Below are 13,829 nucleotides of genomic sequence, written 5' to 3' on the forward strand. Positions count from 1 at the left end.
AGTGTTCAAGGCCAGGTTGACAAGGACTTTGGAGCAGCCTGGTCTAGTGGAAGGTGTCCCTGTCATGACAGGGGCATTGGAACTGGATGATTGGAACTTTAAGGTCCCTTCTAATACAAACCACTCTATGACTCTGATTTTTTTACCAATTTTACTCTTCAGACCTAACTGATGTCACAATTTACAAAATAATTTCTTATTCATGACCATTTAAAAACTGCAAAGCACTTTAAGCCTTATTAAAGCCATGTATTTTTAACTGTCATACTTATCCTAAAAATTAGTACAATTTAAAGATCAGGTCTCAGTTTCTTGAGGGAGGGAACACCAGCAATATGACCAACAGCTTTTAAAGGGTCCAGCTGCACGGGGACAGCCAACAGCAGATGCTGTCTGAAGCCAGCACACAGGTTCCAAGGAGAACACGCTGCTGGAGAGCGCTGCTGTTAACCAAAACCTGGCCGCTCCTGCAGTTGGGGCTCTCCCGTCAGGCTCTCCTGTTGCTGCCGATTTTGGCACTCTCTAAACCTCTCCTTTCCAAAGGAGACACAGTTTGCTCTTTGAGGCACTCTCTAAACACGGACAGAGCCAGGTTTCTAAACCTCTCCTTTCCAAAGGAGACACAGTTTGCTCTTTGCAGGGTGTGAGGCAGTAGTTTTCCACAAATCAAGCATACCAATTCTCAAAACTGTACACTACATATACATTTTAGCAAGCAAAGTCACAGTTCATTGGCTACAAGTTATCTAGCAATTTATTCGTATGGTTTCTTAAATTATTCTTTCCTTTCCAATACTAAGTAGTCCACATGCTCAGTCTTCTATTCTTTTGATTTGGTGTACTGGTGGTCGCCACCTCCCACTGCTGGATTCTAAAGCCCATCAATTGGCACCAATCCCTTACATTACAAAGGGTACGGGGACCTGTGGCGCCAGCCAAGGGACAGAAGACACAGCAGATGACAAGAGATGGCCAGTGACATAGCAGGAGCCGACGACTCAACAGGAATGTGCAATAAACGCCCAGGTGGTCCTTTGCCCAGGCTCCCTCCTTTGAGGTTACGAGGCCTGTTTCACTGGTGAGCCAGGACCCGTTTCACGGCCCTCATCCTCTGTAACCCTCCGGACGATTTGTTAGCTCCCTCTGGCTCTGCGGGTCTCGGCGTCGCCACCTCCCTTCGGCCCGAGGCGCGGGGCCGGCCCCGCCGCGCCGGCGCTCGGAGCAGCCGCCGGTCCCCCCTCAGCGGCGGCGGCGGGAGCCCAAGGGCGGCTGGGCCTGCGGGGCCTCTCCGGGAGTTCCCGTGTGCCGGCTGGTGCGGGCTGGTCCCGTCCCGCCCCGCGGTGCCCGGCGCCCTCAGGGCCCGTCGGCGATGTCCCGCCGTGGCGGCACACGCGGGTCTGCGGAGCCCGGGCCCGGCCTGCTGCCCGGGACCCTGCGCGCCGTGAGGTGTCGCTGCCGGAGAAGACGTGCCAAACATTACACTCCTTTCTGAAGTTTCATCTATTGCCGTGAAAGATCGGTCCAAGCGGTTTTACCCACACTTCTGTGTAGCGAAATATAAAGAGAACGTAATTAACTGATGTTGAAATTATTGTTTTATTAGTACAGCAACTTCATAGACGATTTGCGGGTCTATGTGAGAGGAGGAACTGGTGGAATGGGTTATCCTAATCTGGGAGGGGAAGGAGGAAGAGGTGGTGATGTCTGGTTCGTCGCCCGAGAAAGGACTACCTTAAAGAGCATTAGGGAGAAATATCCCCAGAAGCGATTTGTAGCTGGAGCAGGAGCCAACAGCAGGTAAGAATCCATTTAATGAAAGTTGTTATTTACAACTTTTCCAGAAAGCAAAATGTCAGCTGAAGGTACTAAGCCTGGTTTAATTTCTCCCAGTGTTAAAGCTCTAAAAGGTGAAAAAGGAAAAGATTGTGAAGTTCACGTGCCTTTGGGAATTTCAGTTCTTGATGATGATGGCAAGCAGATTGGTAAGAATATTTGCTTTGTTTTAAGGTATCTAATGTTTGTTACATTTATTGAGAACATCTAGTGAATTTCTAATACTAGGATGTTTTAAGGTTACAGGCTTTCCAAAATATGTCTGTGTTTTTCTTTGTTTGGCCAAGTTGACATATACACTGTAAAAATAGTTGGAAAAGCAGGGACCCCTTCCAGAAATTAGCTGTAGTTGGTTTGTATCACTACATACAAGTCCTTTGCTTGGAAGGACTTGTTAAAGGCTGGAAGCCATACTGATCCTCCACAGAACCGTTCGTGCCCTCACATAAGTTATGTCTCTGTAAACCCAAGTAAGTGTCCCTATATCTTTACGGAATTATGAAAATGCTCAAAAGACAAAGATCCGTGCTGAATTTTAGCTTACTTAAAATGCATATCTGTTTTTTACTCACTAGGAAGGTGTCTTTCAATACTCTTGGAATAGCTCACAATGGTTCCTTTGCAGTTTTTCAGAGTTTTTCTTTTCAGACTGTTCAGAATTAAAACTAAATTCCCAAATTGCCCTGGTTTGGATGTTTGACTGCACTGGATGTATTGCAAGATTTGTTTATGATGCAGGCATATCAGAGGGCTAAAGATATCCAAGTGTTGTTCTTTTTGTTTTGTTGTTGTTTTAATTATTCTAACCCTAAGGGAGGTATCATAGTCTGCATCTTAATGGAAAAATATGAACCATCTGAAGGGAACCACATCTCTATCAATGCGTATTTTTCCTTGCATTCTTGAATTCAAATGTTGGAGAGTTCAGAATCTTGGCCATACTTTGTCTGACTGTAGTTTTCTTGAGGTGACTGATTGTATGATGGAGAAAAATACTGGGGTGTGGTGGCTTTCATTTGTTGCCAAACAATGAAAATCACCATCACCTTGAGGGCACAGTTCTTGCAAGGAAGCATACACAAAATTGTCTTACAGCTGGAGACATTTAAATGGAAAATCACAAATGAACTACTGCAGAAGATTGTGTCTTTTCACTAACAAATTTATTTTCAGGAGAGCTTAATGCAGCAGGAGAGAGATTCTTAGCGGCTCATGGAGGTCTTGGAGGCTCTTTGGCTACAAACTTTCTGCCTTGCAAAGGTCAGAGGAGAACTGTTCACCTTGATCTGAAACTTATAGCAGATGTTGGCTTAGTTGGGTAAGTACAGTAGTTTGAAAACTAATATTAGAAAACAAAGTAGTACATTTCAAATTAGATTTCAAAGAAATTTGAATTTGGATGATGAGTGTTAAATTGTGCATTTGTATTGCCACCTAAGTTATTTGCAGTTTGAAAAAATCAGATTGAGTTTAAAGCTATTAAAATTAATTTTTACATTTGAAAGTATTCGCTATGTTTTGGTGAGTGAAGGGCTTCATGAATCAGGATAATATATAATTTGTAATATAATTGTATTTAGCAGTTGCAGTGATGGCCACAGTAGTCTTAGCACAATATTTATTAAGTAGGTAGGAGGTGCAAAACAGTGCCAAGAACACTGCATATTGAGTGTTTAACTTCATGGCACTGGGACAAGTAGATCCTTACAGTAGCAATTCTGAAGAGAATTCCAAAGGCTATGTTTCCTATTCTCCCAAAAAACCAGCTTGTAATGTTGGAAGGAAGTCATTACAAACTAGAACAGTAGGACTTGAATATCGATGTTGCTGCTTTATGACAATGCAGATAAGTATATTTTTATTTGGAGAAAGCTTTCAACAGCCTACACTTGTAGTACAACTGTTGTTCTATTCAGCATCTGCTAACATAAATCAGCCCTGTGGTCCTTATTAACAAAAAACACATGTAGTGATGAGTTTGAGGTGGAAATAGTCTAGTTGCTATATACCAATAAAATGTGGAAACTTGAAGACAGCGTGGATAAAAAATGGAAACTTGAAGACAGATTGATACACTAACTATTTTTTTATTAGAAATAATTTTGACAATATAAAATTTCTCTAAAGTTACATAATTTTCAATTGGTCTTCAGTAGTTACTTGACAGAATTTTTTTCTTGTTTTGATCAGTGTGAAAGTACAGGAGTTTTATGATGCTGGTGCTTCTTTAATCTTGTATTTCAGCTGACAGTTTGCCTTCAAAATGGACACAAAAATCATTATCAGTCAATTAGAGAAGCATATAGTTTTCTTATTGAGAGTATGAATCAGCCTCCAATGGTTGTGGTTGTACTTTGATCTCTTTGTTTGCTATTTTTGCCTTTTTTGTGAGTGGTTTGCTATTAGATCAGGTAAAAAAAAAACCTATGTAGACTCGAGAAAGGCCCCATCAAGTTTGGGTACAGGTTGTGATGTGTTAGTCTAGGTTGCAATTTAAACTTCAAAGAACCTAATCTACTTCAGTGGAAACAAATGCTTTCTCAAGTATATGACCAGAGTAGCCTTTAGGAATGTCTTTAAGGCACTTTTCTACATCAGAGTATATGAAAACTGCACTCAATAGTTTCCCTATTATAACAAGAGTCATTAGGTTGCTTTCTTTTTTTTTTTAAGAAAGATTTATGTACCTCCTCTTTATAAAGGCCTGTAATATAGTACCAGCCAGCCTTGTTAACAGGCCATGGTTCTCCATGTATTCAAGTGGAGACTATTTGGTTTTCTGTGGGACACCTGTCTTTGTATCTTGTGACTGTGTTGAGTTGCCTGTAGACAGAGTTTTATTTGGTCATTCTGAGATGAATATTTGTGAATTTGACTGGAACATAACTCTTGTGTGGACTTTCTGGATGGAGTATGTGCTAAGAACAAGGACTGCATTCTATCCTTGGATGTCAGCATTAAGTTCAAGTTTTACATGGATCAAAGCTATTGTGCCTTTTTGCAGTTCAGGTTAATCTTTAAAATGAGTGGGTGTTACAATTTCAGTCTTACCTTAGGTTTCATTTCAGTGGGTAGATGTGTTCTGTGAAGAAGCGTTTGTAAAATCTGGTGTATCCATTAAGGAACACTTTTGTTGTAGGATGTAGGTATAGCTGTCCCTTGCAAAGCGAAAATGTTACAACAGACAAGTGTCCACAGACCAGTTCCTAGGTGTTCTTTTGGGTTTACTTGGTAGCAGAACAGGTTAGTACTAATTTCAGGATCCCTCATGCAACTTCATTGCCTTAAAACCACTTATACACTGTGCATGTGTGTGTCTATATGCAGTCTCACTCTCTCTGAGTTTGCATTTGCATTGCTCTGTTAGCTGAACTCTAGCATAGGTATCATTGGTGCTTAAAGTATAGACTGTCATAAACCCTGATGTGTATGCTGAGAGACTGTAAATCCAGATACATTTAAAAATATAAAGATATATTTGCATGACAGCTTTTTAGAATGCAAGCATAATTTACAAAATTAGCTATAGCACATGAAGAGTGAATCCAGGTGTGTCTGGATGGTAATGCTGTATTTCTGTCTGAGTGACTTTGAAAGATTTCACTTAAATAAATTACACTTCTATTTACATAACTCTCCTGCGTGCATCCTTAGGAAGCATTGTTGGATTTAGAAAAATTATTCAGATTTGATGTCAAAAAGTAAATCATAATGATCTAGGGCTTGTTTGTTTTGTAAAAAAAACCCAATAGTCTGAGTAAATGAGTGCAAAAATAGTTGATAGCATCGAATAATACATTTGGAAATAAATATACAGTAATCATATAGGTGTTTATTCAGTGTATCAATCCTGATTTTCCTTCTAGGTTTCCAAATGCAGGAAAGTCATCCTTGTTAAGCAAGATTTCACATGCCAAACCTGAGATTGCAAATTATGCATGTAAGTTCATACTCTTATTTTTAGAGCAGTAATACTTCCCGAGAAGGAAAAGAAGTCTTTTCACTGACTTGCTTATAGTAAATATTTATAATAAAGAACAGGGTAGAAATGTTGCCTGGCTTTTTAATTATAAGAAATACTTCAAGGAGATACTTGCTGCCTCAGTGTCCAGTTCCTTTACCCATCTCAGTTTTTCATGTATACACCCCCATATTGCTTCAACCTGTTAATGCAGGGTCTATTTAACATTTATTTTTGTCTCAACCCCTTTTATTGCAACTGAGATTCTCTGTGGTTTGTAATATCCTCAGTCTACAGAACATGTACTGTGAAGTTCCTTTGCTTGAACATCTTGTATGCTTTAGAACTTGCTACCTTGGAACAGAGAAGATTTTGGGGTTTTAATCTGTCCACTGAAAAATGGACAGAATTTTTTTTTTTCTATCAATAAGTTCGAATTAATTATCTGATCCTCTTTAATTAAAGAGTGCAGGTACCAATAACTCCTACTGACCTTTTTGCACCATTCCCAATTCTCTACAGCCTTTTCTCAGTTTGAAGAGTCCTATCTCACTTTACTTTTCGTTGTTTTATCCCTGTTTGGAAGCTAATCCATAATCTAGGTAATATTTTTGTGTCTGAGACTTCTCTACCTTCACTGTTCCCATTTTGGGATGACTGGAGCAGAACTGCAGAAGGAGATAAGACTTGGTCAAGCACTGGATTTTATGTGGTCTAATTTTCATCTGTCTTATTTTGCTTTTTCTTTATCCCTTTTCCTTTTTTTTTTTTTTTTTTTTTTGCTACTACACATTTGCTTAATTTAAATACACTGAGAAAGTTCTACAATATTTAAATGTTTTATAACTTTAACATTTTTTTAAATGTTAAAACCAGTTTGTTTTCTTCCTGTCCCCTTGCCACAGTCACAACAATACAGCCTGAACTAGGAAAGATCATGTATGCAGATTATAAGCAGGTTGGTATGAAACTTCACTCTGATTGTTTGTTAAAGTTATATGGAGTGACTAATTATGTTGCTTAACAGAATTTCAGAAAGAGAATGAAAACTTGTAGGTATTTTCATATGTATCTATAATGTGTACATGTCAAATGCAATTATACAGGCTTAACAGGAGTTGTGAGAAAAGTACTGTTTTATGAAGTAATAATAAGAGAGTTTCATAGCCAAATACAGTATTATGATGTAGAGCTTATTTCAAGTCACTTTAATAAATGGCTTCTCATTTTCTCTTACCTTCCTTCTGTGGTTCTAATCCTGGCTTACAATCTTAGAGGTGGGAAGTTGTTTATGGAATTGAGATTGCTGTCTCCTAGTGTACTCTTAAAAGTTTAGGACTTGGAAAGAAATCACTGTTTCAGAGACCAGCCTGTTATTGTTAATTAGAAGAAGCAAATTTCTTGCAAGTTGCCTGTACAGAGAGGTCTGGACTGAGTGACTAATTTTCAGAATTCAGATAGTGGCAGATTTGTCCAATAGCTGAAGATCTACATTAGTGAATGGCAGGGAGTTTTGTGATTATAACCCTGCTACCATAACTTCTTGTGATGACTTTCAAAGTCGGCTGTTCTAACTTTCTTTTAGGTTTTTTCTGGTTTTGTGCCATTTTTGTTCGTTTGGTTTGTTTTTTGGGGCATAGGGTTTTTTGTTTTTTTTTGTTTGGTGGGTTGAGTGTTTAATTAAAAACTGAAATAGTATAATGTGATAGTGATTACGTGAACAGCCAGGATAGTGCACTGCCTGAGAGGTGAGGCACCTGGGTCCAGTTCCTTTTGTGGTAGGCTGTGGTTGTGAAAGACTGGTGGAGTTATGGCCCTACCACTTCAATTTTTATGAACTCTGTTCCACCCAGAGTTCAGCCTTCTTCGGCATAAAAGTTCTGAAGAAGGTCTTCCAACCTTCCTCAGATAAAAGTTGTCAGATTAATTGTGTGGTGTCTGGAATCCTTTCTACAGTATCCACTGATGGGGAGACCAGTGCTAAATGAGACTAGAGAGGCTAATAGATTTTGGACCCCAGCTTCACTTAAAAGTTGCAGCAAACATTTTTTCTTCAAGCTTGAATCTTCTTTGATGTGCTTTTACTTTGTTTTTGAAGTGTATGATACACACAGCACTGGACTCATCATTTTCAAGATAAAAGGCAAGTGCATAAAAGGGTTTCAGATGAGTTAACCAGAAAAACAATCCTCAGATATGAAAAGACAAAAAACTACTGTTTCTGCTTTCAGAACCAATAATGCTAGGGAGATTCAGTAGCTGGTGCTTGAAACCTTCATTTAACAAACTTCAAGTAAACTGTGTATTAAAGAAAGTAAGCCTAGTTTGTCTGGTTCCCTGCAGAGATGCAATATGTTTAAGGTTATATTAATTTTATCTGCTAGTTTAGGGTAGTTTATCCTAGAAAGCTATGCTGCAAATAAACAGGATTTTTCATAGCCCTTCCAAAAAACTGTCTGCCATGAATGAGGATCTCTTGCTCATATTGATGTCTTTTTCTCCAGCAAGAGATCTACTTGCACTCCTGGCTTTCTTTTCTGAAGTCTTTTTGTTGTCACAGCCAGTGATCCTTATTGTTGGCCTTTTCTACAGTTCATGGCTTTTATTCCACAGTGTCAGGGGCTATATAGAAAGTATATGGACAAAATACCTGATTTCTAAAGTCGAGGGAACTAGGGGTTGTGGTCACATGGAACTTCTGGGGGTAAGAGGAAGTACTCTCCATATTGCAATTGCTGAATCCAAAACAACATAAGCAATGTAATTAAGAGCAATGATTGAGGTGTCTTTCCTGTAGCATTCAAAGGACAATGACTCATTTTTTCATAAAGAACATTGATATTTTTAAAGAGATATGTAACAATTTGCTCATTTTATCTTAGTACAATATAAAAAAGAAAATACATTCAGGTTTCCTAGTGCTGTCTGTCATAACTGTTTGGAGGAAAAAAAAAAAAAAAAAAAGACACAGAAGTAGAATCTGAGCCTACTCAGTAGGATCTGAATAGAGTTGGGTTTCAGGTCTCAGTACCAGATCATGAAAACTAGCAGAATCACTTATATTTTCTACCAGAGTATCTGAGCCCCCTTCTGCACTAAGTAGCACACTGGAAATTTTATGGTATGCTGGCTTCAGGTATTGTTCACTTTAATCCAGTTGCTGTCTAAATGGGCATTAAATAGATTTGAAGACCTTACCTTTGCTCTTCTTTACTTCACTCTCTTAGTTTTCTGTGACTTACTGAGTAGCCATTTTGGTGGTTTCATTATCACTCTGCCTTTTTTCAGTCTTCCTCAGCTGGTGAACAGCCCTCTCAACCAGCAGAGAAAATGACAAGGTCCCTGTCCATTGTGGCAGTCTTAGCTGGGCTCTGTCTGGAAGCTGATTGAGTAATCAAAGTCTCATTAGAGCTGAAGAGCAGAAATGAAATTCTTGTAGCTTCTGATGCTCAGGGGAGCAGTGTTAAGTGGGCTTGTATTTGGAGTAATGATACTCTGTAGCCACAAGGAACAGACTTTATTTGCTTTCTCAGTGACAGTGAGAAATGTCACTATACAAATGTGATAGCCTAAACTGCTCGCCTTTCGGAGTCTGTTTTATTCTCAGGTAATAGCTAAATTTTGTAAGATCTCTGCTGAGGTATTATTACCCTCTATTGTGTGCTTTGCAGAACAGCTATAAAAAATAGATGGGGGGAACATGAGAAGCACCAGGTCTGTGTAATAGCAGCATTTTGTTTAATCTGCTTCTAATGATAGATTGTAAATGTACTGAAACAGCCAATGCATATCATTTTGTCTGGGTTCTTTTGTTTGTTTATAGTGATAATCACTGTTGATAGTTTAAAGTCCCTGGGTTTGCTTACTGGAAGTATTTTGTTTGAAACATTTGTTTTCCTAGATTTCAGTAGCTGATCTCCCAGGACTGATTGAAGGTGCACATGCAAACAAAGGAATGGGCCACAAATTTCTCAAACATGTAGAGAGAACCAAACAGCTTCTCTTAGTTGTAAGTTAAATAAAATTTACAGTTTATTGGAATCAAAGTGCAGTAAATATAATACATCTTAAGTGAAATGTAATTGGAATTTAGAAAATAATTTATAATTTGCATGATTATGATAAATATAGCTGTAATTGTGTTTACAGAATGGACCACTCAAATGACTAATGATAAATTAAGTTCTTAAATAGAATTTATCATTGAAAATTTCTAATTAATTTAGAACAGTGAAGTGTTCCAAGCATAACAAAAGCATGATTTTTTTTTTCTGTAAGATTCCCATAAGAAGTTTAAAAACCAGACCTTTGAAAAACACTGTATCAGAATAAAGCAATTTGTGCCTCCAGTGTCTGATGTTTCTTTGCTGTGTAGTAGCCCTCTGTTACTTGCCCAGGAGTAAACACATTGCCATGGACATTCCAGGGCAAAGTAGTTGATGGAGAGTACCTTGATACTGTAGCATAATTTTACACCACAAAACTTGTTTTTGTGTAACTTTTTCAGGTTGATATTTCTGGGTTTCAGCTGTCTATGAAGACTCCGTTCAGAACAGCCTTCAAAACAATATTGCTTCTAACAAAGGTAAGTTCTCATATTCCTATGTGACAGCTGTAGTTAAGTGTTGAGTCAAGAGAATGGCTCAGTTTTGATGGAGAAACATTCAAATGTTAGTGTGTCTTCTGGATTTATAATGTAAGGCCAGTGACCATAAAGATTCTCCAAAATTATGAAGTCCTTATTTTTACTCGTCCAGGTTAAACCACTCTAGTTTATGTTGGGCATAATTATTAATAGAATTGTTTAATCTGTGCAGCATGTGGGATATTACAGTCAAGTAAAGGTAAAAAGACACATAATTTTCAGTTCCTCAATCCAGTAGCATTTTTAGAAGTAGAAATGTGTGGTTACAGTTAAAGCCGTGCCTTGATGCCCTTACTGCATAAGCCAACATCAGGCCCCAGCTTTGCAGACATTCACTATTTCCATCTCTTAACTATGCTTCTGATTAAAATAATACATATTATGTAACTTAGAATTTATCTCTAACTGTGTGACTTAAGTTGATGAATCTTGTAAATTTTGGGTATTGCTGTTTATTTTTAGTTTATTCAGGTTGTGATTTTCTAATATTAAAATGTTTAAGAATTATAACACTCTCTAAATTATTTTCTTATATGTTTTATAGGTCTGAAGTTTTTCTGAAAATGATTTTGTCTTCATGAATGAATAAACAAAAACTAAAACTCTCATTCTTTTTGTAAAAGGCATTTCAGAATGAGCTAGCCTGTTTACCTGAAATCTGTCTTTGTGCAAAAAAATTACTGAATCACTGAACATTATTTTCTTCTGTGCTGTATTATATCAGCCTTGAGCACCTGAGTCAAACTCACAGCTGCTTGGGCATGAAGGGCTATTTAGGCAATTAAACAAATGCAAGAGGAGATGTAAAATTGAAGTAGCACTTGTTAAACTAAAAATACTTACTAAAGGAAATTTACTTTTCTTTTAAGGAACTGGAGCTGTACAAAGAGGAACTTGTATCAAAGCCTGCACTTCTTGCCATTAATAAAATGGATTTGCCTTGTGCAAAGTATAACTTGGATGAACTTATGACACAACTAGAGAATCCTCAGGGTAAATGAAATTCTGACAATAGCTCTCATCAAAAGTAGTAGTAAGATTTCATAGGGATAACTGCATTGGCAGAGAGTTGTTTGAAGCTGAAGTCGACTATTAAATTTCTTATTTGAACATATGTTTAAAATCACTTCCTGCATTTAGAGCTGTGTTTATATGCATTTGTTATGGCTTCACTGTTGGGAAATGATGGTAATAAAATAGAGATATCCAAGATGATCTTTCCCAGCCATGATATGGGATAGCAAGTTTCCAGTCTAGGTGTCTGGAATAAGAGTAACCTGCATAGAAGGTCCCCTCACAGGCATTGACATATGTTCCGTTTGTCATGTGATTTTGGCCTAAACACTTGAAAATTATGGAAAGGTCTATGTAGGTTTATTTTAATCTTGCAATTACATTGGGGTGAATTGCTTTCTCTTTTCTGGAGTGTGTAGAAACCAGAAAGGCTTAGGGCCATATTCTCCCATATTCTGCAACTTGGGATTTCTTTGTACTCACTGGAAGTGTATAGAATCTTCTCATGGCCACATTAAGAATGGTATAACTGCTATATTAGTGCTTGTCTTCTGAGATTTGAGAAGACTAATTATGCAGATAGTATGCATATTAATTACAGCTATGTTTATAACTGTAATTTATTAAAGTATATTTTCTACATTTAATGGGATTTTATGGGCTCTGTAGTGATACAGTATTTGTAGTGATACAGGGGATTGTACTAACTCTTTCAATACAATTTTTCAGACTTCTTTCACTTACTAGAGGAAGAAATGATTCCAGAAAATACTCTTGAATTCAGAGAGGTGATTCCTATATCTACGTATACTGGAGAAGGAATTGAGGAACTCAAAACATGTCTAAGAAAATCCATAGATGAGCAAGCAGAGCAGGTGAATGAAGAATATCGGAAAAAGAAACTCCTGCTTTTACAAACTTCCAAAGAAGAACAAATGAATAGAAGCTGGCATTCCTGAATGGATCCAGCACATTTTAATATTTTAACTATGCACATGAAGCCTTTGTTGTGCAGACCTTCCATTTAATTGCTCCCTCTTCCATCATTGCCTGCTTCCCTGCATTTGTTTAGGCACTTGGGTAGGGCACAGTGGGGAAAGAGACAAGTTTTTTTTTATTTACATTGGCTACGAAGCTCAACAGTGTAAAGACCAAAGTATGTGTAACTCAAAGCACTGCTTAACACCTGGTGATCCCTGGAATATTTTTTTGCCAAGTGAGAGGAATGGAGGGAATATAACTTGCACAAAGGAGCAAGTTCAACAACTTCGCATGTCCTGTGGGCATCAGCAGAACCAAGGGGAATTTCTGATGGAGGAATTTTCTAGGGTCTGGGGCTTCTAAGATGAACCAGTTCTGCTGTTGTGACAGGCATTGGATTGTAGGGGGTTTGTTGGTTTTAAGGATTTAAAGGGAAACACATATGAATGGCTACTAGGAAGTGACTTGTAGGAGCACTAAAAGCAAGACTGATTTGTAATGTTGGAGGTTTTTTTGACACCTGCTGGTGCCTACTGCAGTTATTTTAGTTGTATAAATCTTGATTCCAAATTCCTGTGCTCAATTTGTGATTCCTCCTTTTATGGAGTTGTTGGGTTTATGTTACGTTTCGGTGAAGAATACTGCTTCTTCTCAACAGAGCTATACATTTTTGGAAATATTTAGTGTTCCAGATTTTGTATTACAAGAAGGCACACTCACATTTTACTTTGAAAAAAAAATTTGAAGTCCTTTATTGTCAGGGTGTTTTGTACTTTAAAGCTATTAAATTGCTTGTAAAGCAAAATAACACTGAATACATTAAAGCCTTATAGTTTGGTTTAGTTTTGTTTTGTAATATATGTATCATACCCTGCTTCTTTAAATTTTGTTGAAGCAGTTACTGGAAAGAAAGGTATGGTTTCTCATAATGCTTTTTTTTTTTTTTTTAATCATTGGTACTGGTTCTTACTGTGATTTTCCTCTAATTTTACTGTGTTCGGGACTAGCATGCTTTCCCTAATGTTAAGAATAGGCTGTCAATAATTTTTGATACTCCATTTTACAGAATTACAGAATCAATTAGATTGGGAAAGACCTGTGAGATTTGAGTCCAGCCAATGACTGAACACCACCTTGTCAACTAGACCATGGCATTCATGGTCATTCATGGCATTCATTCATGCCATGTCCACTGTTTCCTTAAACACATCTACCCTCCGCCTTCCTGGGCAGCCCATTACCCTTCCTGTGAAGAAATTCCTTGTGATGTCCAATCTGAATCTGCCCTGGTACAGATTGAGGACATCTCCTCTCATCCTGTCGCTGGTTGCCTGGGAGAGAAGAGACCGACTCCCACCTGGCTGGTTACAACCTCCTTTCAAGGGGTTGTAGAGT

At 38.0% G+C, this 13,829-nt stretch overlaps 1 protein-coding gene across 1 annotated transcript; it reads left to right on the forward strand.

Annotated features, from left to right (window-relative positions):
- Positions 1-1,579: 1,579 nt before the first annotated feature.
- GTPBP10 (GTP binding protein 10) lies at positions 1,580-13,249 on the forward strand. Its single transcript, XM_041466612.1, is given in 9 exon segments — positions 1,580-1,797; positions 1,891-1,982; positions 3,007-3,151; positions 5,700-5,773; positions 6,700-6,752; positions 9,696-9,803; positions 10,302-10,379; positions 11,309-11,432; positions 12,183-13,249. Coding segments are annotated over 9 exon segments (1,122 nt in total). The 3' UTR covers positions 12,413-13,249.
- The last annotated feature ends 580 nt before the right edge of the window (positions 13,250-13,829 follow it).

The sequence above is a fragment of the Pyrgilauda ruficollis genome, unplaced genomic scaffold, assembly GCF_017590135.1.
Source record: "Pyrgilauda ruficollis isolate IOZ18807 unplaced genomic scaffold, ASM1759013v1 scaffold2, whole genome shotgun sequence".
Classification (NCBI taxonomy): Eukaryota; Metazoa; Chordata; class Aves; order Passeriformes; family Passeridae; genus Pyrgilauda; species Pyrgilauda ruficollis.